At 53.1% G+C, this 16885-nt stretch overlaps 1 protein-coding gene across 4 annotated transcripts; it reads left to right on the forward strand.

Annotated features, from left to right (window-relative positions):
- Positions 1–1409: 1409 nt before the first annotated feature.
- LOC100342783 (cystatin-8) lies at positions 1410–15613 on the forward strand. 4 transcript variants are annotated; one of them, XR_016217108.1, is made up of 4 exons: positions 2789–2914; positions 3373–3486; positions 6844–6864; positions 15220–15613. XR_016217108.1 is itself a non-coding variant. In XM_008256323.4 (3 exons), the coding sequence occupies exons 1-3, from the start codon at positions 1410–1412 to the stop codon at positions 6925–6927; spliced, it is 429 nt and encodes a 142-aa protein (XP_008254545.1). In that variant the 3' UTR covers positions 6928–7011. The 4 variants fall into 4 exon arrangements, 1 of the variants encoding a protein (XP_008254545.1); XR_016217109.1 differs by lacking the exon at positions 2789–2914 and adding an exon at positions 2938–3158; XR_016217110.1 differs by lacking the exon at positions 2789–2914 and adding an exon at positions 3139–3252.
- Positions 15614–16885: the final 1272 nt, after the last annotated feature.

The raw sequence follows: 16885 nt of genomic DNA on the forward strand, positions 1-16885 counted from the left end.
TTGGTGGTGTCACTCAGAGCTTAGCCCTGCCCCCTGATGCTGAGTCGAATGATCAGGGCAAGGTTTGGGGACAACGGCAAGAGGAAGTCCATCATAGATGAGGGTGCCCTGCTCAGTGAGGACGCTCTGGGGGGTTTTTAGGGAGATTGCAGAGGAGGCTGGGCCGCTGAGCCCAGTGCTCCTGCTGGTTTGTGAGTCTGCTAGCAGGGAATATGGGACAGCAGGGGGAAACTGGCCTGTTGGCTTCGCTGTCAGGAGGAGGACGTAGCAGGATACCCTGGACAACGAAGCAGCTACAAAACGCTATTTGGCCACCATCGGGTAGGGGCACGGTATCGTTTGAGATCTCAGTGCCTGGCGAATCAGCAAGCGTGTCCTCCCTCAGGAACAGTGGGGCAGTGGCAAGCATGTTTCTTTTTTCACAGTGCACATTTCTGTGCACTTTGTGAACGTGCACTTTGAGTTCATTGACCTTGGCCACCTGGGACGAATGCCTGTATCTACATCCCTCCAGGAACTTGCTGGATGAGGATTTGCTGTCTCACAGAAAAGCAGACTGTCTGAGAGCTCAGGGGGTGCACACCCCTCTTCCCTGTAAGGTTCAGACCCAGGCATCAGGGTGGACTGGATGACCACCCCCTGCCCCCGCTGCGCGCCCTGATAGGAGAGAAGCCCAGAGCAATGGAGTTTAGAGGCCAGGCACTGCAGCCTCCCGGCTCCTGGCACCCCCGGGCAGATGCCCCAGAGGAGCTCTCCTTCCTAGGGCAGAGTGGGAGGCACTTGTCTGTGGTTTGTGGCCCCCTGAGAGCTGCTGGGAGCCCGGTGGGCTAGAGGGGCCCTCCCTGAAGCAGGGTCACAAGTGCTGGATTACATCACAAAGTGTGGCCTCCCTGAAGGGCGTGGGCTCAGCAGGTGCACCCAGACCAGAGATCAGAACCCACGGAGCCGGGCATGAACTGAAAGTGCTGGAGCTTCAGGTGCACCATGGGCTGGGCTGGCCAATCAGAGCCCAGCTCCATGGGGGAGCTTGGCAGGTTGGGCAGGTGGGGCTGGGGGCCAGGAAACCTCAGGTGGTGAGGAACACTGGGGGCAGGGGCAGACACCCCTAGTGCTAAGGAGAGACAGGAACTGCTGTCCAGAAACATACAGCAGCCAGGGCAGAAGGAGGGGGAAGGCGGGCAGCCGAGACTCCTTCACTGGCATCCCGGAGGGTGGATGTCCGTGGAGGAGAGAGGTGGCTGGAGAAACTGATCCTTTGATTGTGTCTAGAATCCAGCTGAGCCGACACATACAGCAGGCAGCCGTCAAAGCCGGCCCTTGGCATCTAGCGGCAGCAGCCACTGCTCCATCCCTGCAGCTCCAGCCCAAGACAACAAGGAGACGGACCAGTGCCTCCCGCCTGAGGGGCCATGATCAGCTCGTGGAAGCTCTCCTTGCTCCTCCTCACCCTCTCTCTGGCTCTGGCGGCCAGCCAAGAGCCCAGTAACAATGAGATGAAGGTGTTGAGGACACTGACCCCGGTCAATGTCACGAACGCCAACGTGAGGCAGAGTCTGTGGTTTGCCATGCAAGAGTACAACAAGCACAGTGAGGACGAGTATGTCTTCCTGGTGGCCAAGATACTGCAAGCCCAGCTACAGGTACAGGTGTTCGCTCCACAGAGAAGCCCACCTGCATAGGGTGAGGCCAGCCCGAGCTCGCCTAGGCCTGGGGAGCACACACCCCCACCCAGCACCCAGAACCACAGTGTGTACGTGCAGTGCTTTCTCTAAATGCCTGCGCAACTGAAGGACTCTGTGCACAAGAGGGCAGGATCTTTGCAAAGTTCCCGGGAAATGGGGATTCTGAAAAACTTATGCGTGGAATTTTTAATTCCATTTATCTGCAATCTGCAAACTTCCTGAGGTGTTTTTTTTAACAGCTTTTTTTTTTTTTTTTAACAGGCAGAGTGGACAGTGAGAGAGAGAGACAGAGAGAAAGGTCTTCCTTTGCCGTTGGTTCACCCTCCAATGGCTGCCGCAGCCGGCGCACCACGCTGATCTGATGGCAGGAGCCAGGAGCCAGGTGCTTTTCCTGGTCTCCCATGGGGTGCAGGGCCCAAGCACTTGGGCCATCCTCCACTGCACTCCCTGGCCACAGCAGAGAGCTGGCCTGGAAGAGGGGCAACCGGGACAGAATCCAGCGCCCCAACCGGGACTAGAACCCGGTGTGCCGGCGCCGCTAGGCGGAGGATTAGCCTAGTGAGCCGCGGCGCCAGCCTAACAGCTTCTTAAAAATTATTTATTTACGGGGCCGGTGCTGTGGTGTAGCGGGTAAAGCCACCACCTGCCGTGCAGGCGTCCCATGTGGGCACCGGTTCAAGTCCTGGCTGCTCACTTTCTATCCAGCTCTCTGTTATGGCCTGGGAAAGCAGTAGAAGATGGCCCAAGTCCTTGGGACCCTGCACCCATGTGGGAGACCCAGAAGAAGCTCCTGGCTCCTGGCTTCAGATCGGCCCAGCTACAGCCGTTGAGGCCATTTGGGAAGTAAATCAGTGTATGGAAGACCCCTCTCTCTCTGCCTCTCAAATAAATAAATAAGTAAATCAAGTGGAGCAGCCATGACTCGAGCTGGCGCCCATTTGGGATGCTGGCACTGCAGGCAGTGGCTTTACCTACTATGCCACAGTGCTGGTATCCTGTGTGTGTTTTTTTAATATGTATTTTATTTATTTGAAAGTAGAGTTACAGTAGTGGGGTAGGGGAGGGAAAGAGACAGAAAGAGAAAGACCCCTTCCAATCTGCTGGTTCACTCCCCAAATGGCTGCAATGGTGAAGGCTGGCCAATCCAAAGCCAGGAGCCATGAGCTTCTTCCGGGTCTCCCACAAGGCTGCAGGGCCCCAAGCACTTGGGCCATCGTCTGCTGCTTTCCCAGGTGCTTGAGCAGGGAGCTGGAACAGAAGTGGAGCAGTGGGCGGGGGGGGGGACTCCATGGGATGCCATGGTGGCAGGTGGTGGCTTAAGACTGATCCCTGCTGGTCACCCCTTGATGCTTCCCAGCCAGTTTCCTCCAAGACAGGCCAGAGCCACCTCTGCCAGTACTTAGGAGCGCAGCTGAAATCTGACTCCACTGAGGCTTGGAGGCTCAAAGGGAGGGTGCAGGAGAGCTGATGGCTTTGGTAACTCCCACTTCTGCCCCGACTCCCTCTCCCTGCCCTGAATCATGGAGAATGAAGCATGGCGCAGACTTAGGGAGGGAAACGGGATTAGAAGGTCAGACTTCAAGGGCGGGAAGTGAGGAAAAGGGGGAGAGGCAAAGTGAGAGGGGCGTGTGTTCGGCAGGACAGGGAGAAGAGCTGTTTTGGATGAAACGGCTCACTTGCTGCTTGGCAGATCACCGACCGTTTGGAATACCTCATCGATGCTGAGATCGCCCGAAGCACTTGCAGAAAGCCCGTGAGTGAAGACGAAGGTTGTGTGATTGAAGAGAACGCCAAGCTGGGGAAGGTAAGGGATGCCCCAACCGTCTGTGATGGCCACAGCCGCTCTGAGCCCTGTCAGGGATGACCCAGGCCTTCGGGTGCTGGGGGAAGCTTGGGGGACCCATACCCACTCTGCGCAGAGCTCTGCACAGTCACTCCCAGGGCTGTGAGAGCCAAGGGTTCAAGGAGGTGGAACCTTTAGTAGCTAGGGGCATGATGCCATTAGGTCCTCTCTTATCTCAAGGGCTCCCTCCACTCTGGACTTTAGCTGCAGCAAACTTTGTGCTGCTCAAAATCACGCAGCTTCTCCTCCACTCAGCAACTTGCTGCTGTGCACCCGAACTGTGTGGGCACTGGAGACGAAGCAAAGGCTTGGACAGATATAGCCACTGCCCTCCTAGGCTTACTTAGAGTTGATTCTTTCTGGGTTCAACATGGGTTTCCACCAAGGTCACGAGACCAGAGCCCAGCACCAAAAGGCAAACTCGTCCCAGGGGCTCTTCTTGGCTTAAGGCTTATATTTCTGGATCTCAGAGTTTGTGGAGGGCCCGAGAGAGAGGACAGGGAAGGCTCCAGGTGTTCTTCAGGTTTGCCCAGCAGGTGCATCTCTGTGCCTCCTTCGGCAGGTGATTCTTCCCTATAAACAAGCATCAGAATCACCTGAAGGCCTGGGTCCCAGGTGATGCTGGTGCTGGTCTTGGGATCACATTTTTTAAAAAAAAGATTAATTTATTTACTTGAAAGTCAGAGTTGGCGAGAAAGAGAGAGAGGGAGGGAGGGAGGGAGAATCTTCCATCTGCTGGCTCACTCTCTAGATGGTTGAAACAGCTGGGTCCACGCCAGGGCTGAGCCACAAGCTTCCTCTGGGTCTCCCACGGTGGGTGGCTGGGGCCTAAGCACTTGGACCCCTGTCTGCTGCTTTTCCCAGACTATTAGCAAGGAGCTGCCTCAGAAGCGGAGTGGCCAGGACTCTGATGACCTGGTGCCCACATGGGATGCCGGTGTCACAGCTTTACCTGCTGCGCCACAACGCAGGTCCCACATTTTGACAACCACTCCTGTCGCATGGTTCAAGAAGTGGCCTCCAGTTATGTTCAACCAAACTGCCTTTGTCTGCTCAAATGAAAAAAAAAATTCCTCTCATTGCTAGGTGATAGCGGATAGCTACCAGTATGAACATTGAAGAATAAGTTTGTCCTAACACAGTCTGACTCCATGTTTGCTGTGTTTATCTTCTGCTTCTACCCACTGTGCGGTAGAATAAATGGATCTTTATGTGTTTTACATATATCTTTTCTCCCCAGGTCCTTAGGATTACTGGAATGTTGTTTTTGCTAGTTTCTAGAAAAAACTGAAGAGTTAAGGACACTTGTCCTTGCGCCTTCTTGAATCTGTGATTTTCCTGGGCTTTTTAAAGCATATCTTTTTTTTTTAAGATTTATTTATTTATTTGAAAGTCAGAGTTACACAGAGAAAGAAGGAGAGGCAGAGAGAGAGAGAGGGAGAGGGAGAGGGAAAGGTCTTCCGTCTGCTGGTTCACTCCCTAATTGGCCGCAACGGCTGGATCTAAGCTGATCCGGAGCCAGGAGCCAGGAGCTTCTTCTGGGTCTCCCATGAGGGTGCTGGACTCCCATGAGGGTCCAAGGACTTGGGCCATCTTCCACTGCTTTCTGAGGCCATAGCAGAGAGCTGGATTGGAAGTGGAACATCTGGGATTTGAACTGGCACCCATATGGGATGCCAGCACTGCAGGCGGAGGCTTTACCCACTATGCCACAGCGCTGGCCCCACACTTTGTTCTTTTTAACTCCATCTGCTTCTTAGCTCCTGGAAATGCTTTAAGCTGTGTACTTGGCAGTTTTTCCAGTACCAGTATCTGCTCTCTCTCTCTCTCTGTCTCCATCCATCCATCTATCCATCCATCCATCCACTCACCCATTCATCCATTTATTACACACACGTTGAGTGTTGCATTTGTCATTTAAATCATATTTCGAGAGGAAGAGAAGGCTCTTTGGGACAAAACGTATGTTGCAGCCCAGAATCTTCCAACCTGCCCCATCAGAGGGAGGCATTTCCCCTAGCAGTCAGGACGCGAATGGAACACCCACATTTGTCCTGGCTCTGGCTTCTGACTGCAGCCTCCTGCTAATGCCCGCCCTGGGAAGCAGCGATGAGGGCTCCAGTAGTGGGAGACCAGGACCGAGTTCCCAGCTCCTGGCTGCAGCCTGGCTTAGTCCTGGCTGTTGGGAACACGTGCAAGAGAGTGAACCAGCAGATAGGAGACCCCCTTCACCTCTCAAATTAAAAAGAAATACAGGCCAGTGCTGCGGCTCAATAGGCTAATCCTCCACCTTGCGACGCTGGCACACCAGGTTCTAGTCCTGGTCAGGGCGCTGGATTCTGTCCTGGTTGCCCCCCTTCCAGGCCAGCTCTCTGCTGTGGCCAGGGAGTGCAGTGGAGGATGGCCCAAGTGCTTGGGCCCTGCACCCCATGGTCGAGACCAGGAGAAGCACCTGGCTCCTGCCTTCGGATCAGCGTGGTGCACCAGCCTCAGCGCACCAGCTGTGGCGGCCACTGGGGGGTGAACCAACGGCAAAAAGGAAGACCTTTCTCTCTGTCTCTCTCTCTCTCACTGTCCACTCTGCCTGTCAAAAAAAAAATAAATAAATAAAAAATAAAAAAAAGAAATACATAGATGTGATCATTAAAATACATACATTTGTATCTAATGTAACATTGCCTCATTGCAATTTTGGACGAAAATGAGAACAAGTTTACATCTAATCTCCCCACTAATGACCATGTTGGGTAACACTTGCTACCTGCCTGTGGTTAGTGTGGAAGAGAGACTCACCTCAAGGGGGACTGCTGATGGCCACGAGGGCTGCAGCCCCAGCTCTGAAGGCTCCCAGAAGCTTTTCTTGGTGGGTGGCAACCCATCTTCTAGCATATTCTTATTTATTTTTTAGATTTGACTGATTGATTTGAGAGGTAGAGGTACAGACAGTGAGAGGGAGAGACAGAGAGAAAGATCTTTCACCTGCTGGTTCACTCCCCAAATGGCCATAACAGCTGGAGCTGCACTGATCTGAAGCCAGGAGCCAGGAGCTTCCTCCTGGTCTCCCACGCGGGTGCAGGGGCCCAAGCACTGCCTTCCCAGGCCACAGAAGAGAGCTGGACTGGAAGAGGAGAAGCCAGGACCAGAACCAGTGCCCATATGGGATGCTGGCACTGCAGGTGGAGGATTAACCTACTGCACCACAGTGCTGGCCTCCTTCTAGCATATTCTTAACCCGACATCTAGTCTTAGGCTCGTTTTTCCCCCTTTTTTTTTTCTGGAGAGGGGTACCCCACTGATTTTTGTCACCATGTCTTTCAGAAATTATATTGCAACTTCTGGGTAAGAACGCTTCCCTGGAATGGCGAATTCACTGTGATAGAGAAACACTGCAAGGACGTGTGACGGTGTTTGGAGCCCCCCTGCTGCCCCTGCGGCTGCCTGCACTGTGAAAAAGTAACACGGACAGGCGCGAGGCTGTCACACACACACTTGCTCTGTGTGCCGTTTGTTCTAAGTTTCACGGGGTGAGCATGCCCAGGCCCTCCTCGCTAGCATCCACGGCGTCCCTCCCCTTTGGCCAGCCCTGCTAGTCTGCGCCTCATATGGAGGCTGAGCCCAGTGGGCAGCTCTTCAGCAGGAGGCTTCCTTGGGTCTGAGGCTCTGTTCTGCCCTAGAGTCCCACGTGGACAAGTTCCCTGGGTGGGGGGAGGGGGTCCTTGTGCAGAACCAGCTGCTCTGCCCTGTGGAGTCTCTGTGAATTGAGCGGTTTGTGTTTCTTCCTCTGTGAATAATGGTCACAAAGAGAGAAGGGTGAAAGCAATACAGCCTGAAGCATGAACTGCATCGTGTGCATGTGTGTGGGTGTGCACATGCGTGTATGTGTGTGGTGTGTCATATGCATGTGTGTACATGAACCCGTCATATGCGTATTGTCTGAGTATTTGCATGCATGCATGAGTGTGTGTGGGTGTGTACGTGCATGTGTCTCTCTGTGCACACATATATGTATATATGTATGCAGAGGCATGTCATATGCGTGTGTATGCATCTGAACATGTACATACATGAATGTGTGTGCATGTGTCTGTGTATGCATCATGGTTGTGTGTGCATAGGAGGAAAAGGGAAGGAGGAAGGGGAATTTGGAAGGAATTAGACTGGGACAATGGGAATATGAGCATTTAAAACATTTGCGGAACAGGCCGGCGCCGCGGCTCACTAGGCTAATCCTCTGCCTAGCGGCGCCGGCACACCGGGTTCTAGTCCCGGTCGGGCCCCTCTTCCAGGCCAGCCCTCTGCTGTGGCCCAGGAGTGCAGTGGAGGATGGCCCAGGTGCTTGGGCCCTGCACCCCATGGGAGACCAGGAAAAGCACCTGGCTCCTGGCTCCTGCCATCGGATCAGCGCAGTGCGCCGGCTGCAGCGCGCCGGCCGCGGCGGCCATTGGAGGGTGAACCAACGGCAAAGGAAGACCTTTCTCTCTGTCTCTCTCTCTCTCTCACTGTCCACTCTGCCTGTCAAAAAAAAAAAAAAAAAAAAACATTTGCGGAACATGGAATTAAAAGGTAAGTTTATTTTGGTCAAAATATTTTTGAATCCCATGCATGGTTTTTTTCATAATACACAGTTTCAATAATCTTTTTTAAAGGTTTATTTTATTTATTTGAAAGTCAGAGTTAGAGAGAGAGAGAGAGAGAGAGATCTCTTTCATCTGCTGGTTCATTCCCCGGAAAGCTTTGATGGCCAGGGCTGAGCCAGGTTGAAGGCAGGAACCAGGAGTTTCATGCGGGTTTCCCACATGGGTGCAGGCAGCCAAATACTTGGACCATCCTCCATTGATTTTCCCAGGCCATCAGCAGGGACCCTGGGTTATAAGTGAGCAAGGGACACGAACCAATGCCCATGTGGGATGAGTGTCATAGGTGGAGGCTTTACTCACTATACTAGGTCACAATGTCGGCCCCTCCATGGTCTTTTTAAAGACCTCTGTACGCATGAATTTCAAACTATTTTACCTCAGTATAAACTTATGCCTTAATGCCATTTCCACAGATGTCTTGAAGTCCCCTTATAGTTGTGTCTAACAGGGAGTTGTTTAATGAGCAGAGTTTCTCTCTTGCAAGAGGAGGAGTTCTGGGGCCGGCGCTGTGGTGCAGGGGTTAAAGCCCTGGCCTGCAATGCCAGCATCCCATTTGAATGCCGGTTGAGTCCTGGCTGCTCCACTTCTGATCCAGCTCTTTGCTGTGGCCTGGGAAAGCAGTAGAGGATGGCCCAAGGCCTTGGGCCCTTGTACCCAGGTGGGAGATCTGGAAGAAGCTCCTGGCTCCTGGCTTCAGATCAACTCAACTCTGGCCATTGCGGTCATTTGGGTAATGAACCAGTGGATGGAAGACCACTCTTTCTCTCTCAGGCTCTACTTAGCTCTGTAACTCTGTCTTTCAAATAAATAAAATAAATCTTTAAAAAAAGATGAGAAGTTCTGGAAATGGGTTGCATACCAACGGGAATGCACACAACGCCTCGGAGCTGTGCACTTTATGATTGTGAAAAAGGTAAATTTTACATTATTTTACTATAGTTTTGTCCAGGAATGAGGTCAGCGATTTCTGTTTTGCAGAAGAGATTGCCCCAGAGGTAGTAGATACATTGTTCTCTCTCTAGAAACAGAGCCAGTTTTATAGCTACAAAAAACTGTTCACCTCAACCTTTTTTTTTGTTAAAGACTTATTCATTAATTTGAAAGAGAGAAAGAGAGAGAGAAACCATTTACTGGTTCACTTCCCACATGGATGCAATGGCCAGAGCTGAGCCAGGCTGAAGCCAGGAGCCCAGGGCTCCTGCTGGGTCTCTCACATGGGTGGCAAGGTCCCAAGTACCTGGGCCATCCTCCACTGCCTTCCCACATGCATTGGAAGCAAAGCAGCTGGGACTTAAACAAGTGCTCTGATATGAGATGCCGGCTCTGCAGGCAGGGACTTAACCCGCTGTGCCGTGATGCCAGCCTCCTCATCTCAACATTATTTCTCCATGCCCAAGAGCCACGGTTGCTCTGCTTCTGCCCTGAGCCAGCTTTTCCCCTGTTGCTGCTGCTCACTCTACTGGTACGGGGATCTGATTCACGACTTCCTGAAAAATTATCCTTTGATGGTTCCCGCAAGTTTCTCCCAATGTTCTCCACACTCCAGAGTGTCCGGGATGTCCAGTGGGATTCAGAGCTGGCTGCCCACCCGCCCTAGCTCTGGCCCTCCCCAGGTCAACACAAGAAGTTGGAGGCAAGCGTTCTCTCTGCCTGCCACTCGCTGCTAAGGGCAGTGGGGAGGGGGCTTCGTGCCCACTTAGAAATGAGCACCATGACGGCCAATGGTCAAGAACTGCCTTTTTTGGGGCAAGATTTTGTTTGTTTATTTGACAGGTAGAGTTGTAGACAGAGAGGGAGGGAGAGACAGGTCTTCCATCTGCTGGTTCACTCCCCAGATGGCCACAACTGCTGGAGCTGACTCTGTTAGAGTCATCAGTGCAGGGTCCCAGGAGCTCTCAGCCACACAGACTTCACTGCACCTGTCCTGTCATCCATGATAGGAGAAGCCGTCCCTCCCTTCTTCCTTCTCTGCCTCTCTCCCCCTCCCTCCCTCCCTCTCTATCTCTCCCCCTCCTTCCTCCTCTTCCTTCTCCTTCTATCCAAAATGACCCATTCCAGATTTGGGCCGTCCTGGCTCTTGGAGCTTTACTCTGCTGTCTAAAACATGGGCACCATAAATGACCTACTTGGCAATTATTGGATCTCATCTGTGTACCTGCGTGTGTGTGGACAGGTTTTGTTCACACGCATCCATCCCAGTATGTTTCTGTGCCCTACTAAGGAATATTCTTCTCTCCTCTGAATACATCTCAGGCATAAATATTTTTTAAAGATTCATTTATTCATTTGAAAAAGTTACAGAGAGAAGGAGAGGCACAGAGAGAGAGAGAGAGAGAGAGAGAGAGGTCTTCCATCCACTGGTTCACTCCCCAGTTGGCTGCAACGGCTGGAGCTGTGCCGATCTGAAGTCAAGAGCTTCTTCCTGGTCTTCCACACGGGTGCAGGGACCCAAGGACTTGGGTCATCTTCTACTGCTTTTCCAGGCCATAGCAGAGAGCTGGATCGGAAGTGGAGCAGCTGGGTCTTGAACCGGCACCCATATGGGATGCCAGTGCTTCAGGCCAGGGCGTTAACCCACTGTGCCACAGTGCCAGACCCTCACATAAATATTAACTAGTGGTTCATTGGCCCCTGTCCCGATTCAGAGTCTTTGGGTCTTATTTCTGGGTCTGGCTCTTGATTCCAGCTTCCTGTTGATGCGGACCGTGGGAGGCAGCAGATGATGGCTCAAACAGTTGTGTCCCTGCCACCCTTTTGTGAGAGACCTGGGTTGAGTTCCTGGCTCCTGGCCCAGTCCTGACCATTTAGGGCATTTAAAGAGTGAACCAGCAGATAGGGGCTCTCTGTGAGTCAGTCAGTCAGTCTCTCTCTCTCTCTCTCTCCCCTTCTCAAACAAATTATAAATAAACAAACATACACCAGATTGGACGTTCTACCTTTCTAACTTCAGGAGAATTTGGAATTTTATTTTGTGATTTTTTAAAAAGTCTTATTTATTTATTTGAAAGTCAGAGTTACGGAGAGGTGGGGAGAGACAGAGACAAAGAAAGAGATCATCCATTTGCTGGTTCATTCCCCAAATAGCTGCAACTATCAGGGCTGGGCCAGGTCGAAGGAGCCAGGAGCTTCATCCAGGTCTCCCACGTGGGTACAGGGCCCAAGCACTTGGCCATCTGCTGCTGCTTTCCCAGGTGCATTAGTAGGAAGTCGGTACAGAGGTAGAGCAATTGGAAGTCAAACCAGCACCCTTACGTGATGCTGGCACTATAGACGGTGGTTGAACCTTCTAAACCACAGTGCCAGTCCCAGAATTCCCAGAAAAAAATTTTTTATTTGACAGATAGAGTTATACAGTGAGAGAGAGAGAGACTGAGAGAAAGGTCCTCCCTCCGTTGGTTCACCCCCCAAATGGCTGCTACGGCCAGAGCTATGCCGATCTGAAGCCAGGAGTCAGGTGCTTCCCCCTGGACTCCCATGTGGGTACAGGGGCCCAAGCACCTAGTCCATCCTCCACTGCCCTCCTGAGCCATAGCAGAGAGCTGGACTGGAAGAGGAGCAACCGGGACTAGAACCTGGCACCCATATGGGATCCCGGCGCCACAGGTGGAGGATTGACCAAGTGAGCCATGGTGTCAGCCCCCCCGAAATTTTTTATATTTGTGTCATATCATTCTGAAACCCAGACTCGTATGTGTTTGTGTGTATATGTATATGTACACATACATACATATGTAATACATAATATACACACACAAAAGCATATATGAGTATATAAGAGGGTACCCCCAAAACTTCTCGGAAAAAAAACAGAATTGAAAGGTGCATTTATTAGCTGGCACCGCGGCTCACTTGGCTAATCCTCCGCCTGTGGCGCTGGCACACCGAGTTCTAGTCCCGGTTGGGGCGCCAGATTCTGTCCCGGTTGCCCCTCTTCCAGTCCAGCTCTCTGTTGTGGCCTGAGAAGGCAGTGGAGGATGGCCCAAGTGCTTGGGCTCTGCACCCGCATGGGAGACCAGGAGGAAGCACCTGGCTCCTGGCGCAGTGCCGGTCGTAGTGGCCATTTGAGGGGTGAACCAATGGAAAAGGAAGACCTTTCTCTCTATCTCTCTCTCTCACTGTATACTCTGCCTGTCAAAAAAATAAAATAAAAAATAAAAGAAAGGTGCATTTATTTTGGTGCAAAGAATTTTGAAATCCCTGAATATGTTTTTCATCATACCCATTTCTATGCACTTTCTGAAGACCCTGAGAGACTCTACTTTGTATACATTCTCTGAAATACATGCAGGGTCTAGTTCTATTAGGGCGGGGGGCTGTGTCCTCTTCCCTGACTGGCAGCCCTGAGCCCCAGGAATCTGCCATGGATGCACGCCATCCCCGGGCTCCCTGGCCCCAGGGCTTAGGCTTGGTTTGCATAATGTTGGTGGTCAGAGGGTGGCTGGAGCAGGGGTTGGAGTGTTTGTGGCTTTGCGATGACAGTGGCTGCGTTCTCCCACCTGGGGTCACAGCTCCTGCCCAGTGGCCTCTCCCAGAGCTACAGTAACTCCCAATAGGAGTGGCAGGCAGCACAGTGGAACCTCAAGACAGCTGGAGGCTAAGCCTGGAATCCATGAATAGTCCCTCACCCGGCAAGGGGAAGGGACTGGCAAGGAAGGAACGTAAAGGCAGCCTCTCAAAGCAGAAGTCAAGGCTGTGGCTTCTCTCCTGCAGCCTCCGGGGAGAACTGGGTGCTGCCAACACTTTACTGCTTCCACTGTCCGATTTCTGGCAAGGTCATGAGTGTGCGCTGTGCCACCACGTGTCCAGGGTTTGTTGCAGCCCTAAGGGAGCTGAAATGTGAGCCTGGCAGCCCCCCGGGGTCTCTCACAATGGGAGTTGGGGGGTTCAAGTGCCCTTTTGCCCCCCCAGGCTCCTTTGGCAGATAGCCTGTTGAGGAGGAGACGAACTTGGGAAGGCGGAAATATCATGTTCCCACGGCTCTTGTGCTTGCTGCCCACATCTCTGTCTCTCCATGGTAACTGTGTCACGGTCACCAGCAGGTCCACCTGCTTGTCCAGCTGCCCACAGGTCTGTCGTGCAATGGTGTGGCTCTGGGCCCCGGTTGTCTGTAAATCCATATAAGCCACTGGGGGCAGGGTGAGGTGTGGCTGCCTGTGGGTGGCTGAGGACACGAATGTGGCTATTGGTGGATGTGACTCTGTGTGTGTGTGTGTGTGTGTGTGTGTGAGTGTGTACATGTCTCTGTGTGGCTGTGTGTGCATGTCTCTCTGTGTGGATGTCTCTCTGTACATATCTCTGTGTGGCTCTGTGTACATGTCTCTGTGTGTGTGTAGATGTCTCTCTGTGTGTGTAGATGTCTCTGGCTATATGTGGCTGTGTGTACACATCTCTGTGTGTGTGTAGATGTCTCTGTGTGTGTGTAGATGTCTCTGTGTGGCTGTATGTGGCTGTGTGTACATGTCTGTGTGTGTGTCCAACCACAATTATGCACACAAAGGCACGTATCTCCTGTCACCCCATTGCCACTGGGGACACATGGCTGTTCCTTGTTTTGTTCTCACCATCACTGTAAGTAAAGGAGATGTAAAACCCACAAGCAGCTTGGAGATGTTCTCCGACCTGTCGGAATCTGGATCTACCTGTCCTCGGCCTGAAGTCCTGGGGCACAGCTCACCCTCCAGGCCACCTCAGCAGCCATCCTATGGAACGTGTGCCAATCTCTGGCAGGATGGGGGACGAGCCAAGTGGCCAGCAGTGGCATCTTAGAGCCAGTCAGTGCCTCATCAGTCAGTGCCAGCTGCATTGTCATGATGTCAAACTAAAGTCAGGATACTCAGAAATCCCCTCTGTGCTCAGGATCAAAGAGCAGTAAAGTGGCTTTGATGCATAATGCCTGATGCATTCACTTGCAAAATCAGCCATTCTTTTCTGCAGACTAAGGGGAAGCTACAAAGATCGGCTTTTGTTTCGGGTCTCAGCCTTCTGCTGGACGTGCTAGGTTGATGTGCTTAGCACCCTCATCCTCCACTGTGTGTCCCCAGGAAAGGAGGCAGGGACCTGCAGTGACAGATCTGGAGGTGTTGCCAGTGGCCATGGTAGGAGGCCCACTGCCCTTCTCTGTCCCTACACTGTGGCCCACTCATGGAGGAAGCAGCCACGCCCTGGGAATTCCCTTTCCACAGGAGTACCTGCACCACTGTTCCCACCCTGAGCCAGGGCCACTCCCCAGTGGCTGGCAGCCTCCTCCCTCCCTCCCATCTCAGCTGCATGGGTGGGGGGCTCAGCCTGGGCCAGGGGAGGGTTGGAGCCCCAGGAAGTCACATGGAAGCAGGGCGGTGGTGTGAGTCCCTGAGCATGTGCAGTGGGGCTGCCCAGCCTGGGTCGCTGCCTTTGGCTGAGGGGCCCAGCTAGGGTGGTGGGGGGAGGGGTAGAGGAGTGCAAAGAGGCCCTCTGCCCACAGTTCTTTCAGGTTCCCAGTTCCTTGGTGCCCAGAGCTAACTAATGCTTTTCTTTCTCTGTTGCATTGGATGCAAGAAAATGAGTTTCAAAGACGGCTGGGCCTTGGGAGCCCAGCAGGCTGGTGAGAAGTGATGGCCAAAGCAGGGTCGGCTCTGGGGGAACCTCAGGGACACCAGCACCTCTGAGCCCCAGGTCATGTGGTGGGGGAGGGGCAGAGGAGATCGACACAGGCCAGCTCAGCAATCACGCATTCCTGTCCCAACACTGCCACCTACGAGCTTTTTTGTATAACTCAACCCTCAGACTCTCACCTGCAGCCTGGGAGGGAAACACACCTGCTATGCCAGAGAGGCTGCTGGTCTGGAGGGGTGATGTGGTACAGGGTGTTGGTGCTGTGCATGTGGCGGGTGGGGACTCTCCCTGGTTTCTGCTGTGGCTCTACTTGGACACTTGCATCTGTTTGTCTGTGTTAGAAATGGGCCAGGGCCATGGGGACAGAGAGCCAGGGTGGCCTCTGCCACCTCCTCCCCCTGACCACGGAGGACCTTGTCTCACGGGAGAGTTGCAACATGTTCTTCATTGGTCCCCTTTGTTCCAGGCCAGACACAGTTTGATCATCGCAACCTCCAAGTAGGCCAAGGACAAAAGACTCAGTAATTCTGTTCCCAAAGAATGGAGGTTTTCAGGGCTGGTGCTGTGGTGTAGCCGGTAAAGCCGCCTCCTGCAGTGCCAGCATCCCATTCAGGCGCTGGTTCCAGTCCCGGCTGCTCCACTTTTGATCCAGCTCTTTGCTACGGCCTGGGGAAGCAGTACAAGATGGCCCAAGTCCTTGGGCCCCTGCACCCATGTAAGAGACCTGGAAGAAGCTCCTGGCTCCTGGCTTCAGATTGGTGCAGCTCCAGTTGTAGTGGCCATTTGGGTGGTGAACCAGTGGATGGAGAAGACTTCTTTCTCTGTTTCTGCCTCTGCCTCTCCATAACTCTGCCTTTCAAATAAATAAATAAATCTTTAACAAAAAAATAAAAGAATGGAGGGTTCCTAGGTTGGAGGATGCAGGGGTGTGGGGTCTGGGAGGCCCCCCTGCTGCATCTAAGCCCAGGGGAGCACCGTGACATGTGGACAGGAGCTTCAGTCTGGGGTCTGTCTCGGGACAGAGCAATTACTGGGCACCGATGTTGCTGCTTCCTTCTCTCGTCGTGGCCCTCACCCTCTGCCCCCCAGAACCTCCTTCCCCCTCCCCGCCAGGTGCCAGACCCCTGAGCTTTCTGACACAGCAAGCTCACCCCAAGGCGTGCTGGTATCTGGACTGCCTTGCCTTGCTTCTGGAACCCAAACTCTCCCTTCCTGCCCTCTTTTCGAGCTCTGTGGAGCCAGCCCCGAGTGCTGTGTTTAAGAGCAATGCTGGCCACACGGGGGAGCTCAGAAGCTACTTTTCGACACACTAAATAATATCCCAGAGGGTGATTCGCTTGGAAGATCTAAGAGTTCTGGACTCAAGTGCACCCCAGAGAGGAAAAGTTGAGAGGCTCACTGAGACACGGATGCATGCCCCAGAGCCCAGGGAAGCTCGGTACCTGCTCCTCTCCTGCCAATGGCAGAGCTGGAGCCGCCACGTTGGGAGGGGCTGGGAGAGGAAAGGCACACTGGTGGCACACTTGTCCCATGGATACCCTGGGCAGACATATGCCAGGGAAACCTGCTACCCAGCCTTGGCCAGGTTTGAAGGGTGAGAACTGATTCTTCAAAGACTCCGGTCCACAATTAGGGATTAATTGTGCATTGTAGAAATCCACCCACCTGGGCAGGGGAGGAAGAGGAAGGTGGAGGAAGATAATAGCCCAGGTGTCCCGGTGCTCAGCCAGGGGAGAAGGAACATCTACAACCGCGAAGGAGCTAGGCAGGGGCGGGAGGAAGGAGCTGGCGTGTGTAGGTAGTTCCTTCCTTCTGTCACCCTCCCTAGATGATACGTAGGTTGAGTCTGCCCTCTTGCCTTGCCCCAAAACCCAGTCTTGGCTCTCACCATCACCCCATTAAGCTTGTATTTTCCTCTTACTCTTTTCCTGCACCCCTCTCCACTCTCTTCGCGTGGGAAGAAGCTGCAGGTGCAGGCGCAGGTGCATCGTTCAGTGTAGGCACCGAATCTGTGCTTCCTGACCCCAGGAGCCATGAATGATAGGCTGGGCTCCCGTGCTCCCTCTGTCTCCCCTCCCCCACCCACAAACAAAATGAGTTTGTTCATTTGTTCTTACAGGCATGGAGAAGAT

This window comes from Oryctolagus cuniculus, chromosome 11 (assembly GCF_051225735.1).
Source record: "Oryctolagus cuniculus isolate XC-2025 breed Fujian yellow rabbit chromosome 11, ASM5122573v1, whole genome shotgun sequence".
In the NCBI taxonomy this organism is placed as follows: domain Eukaryota; kingdom Metazoa; phylum Chordata; class Mammalia; order Lagomorpha; family Leporidae; genus Oryctolagus; species Oryctolagus cuniculus.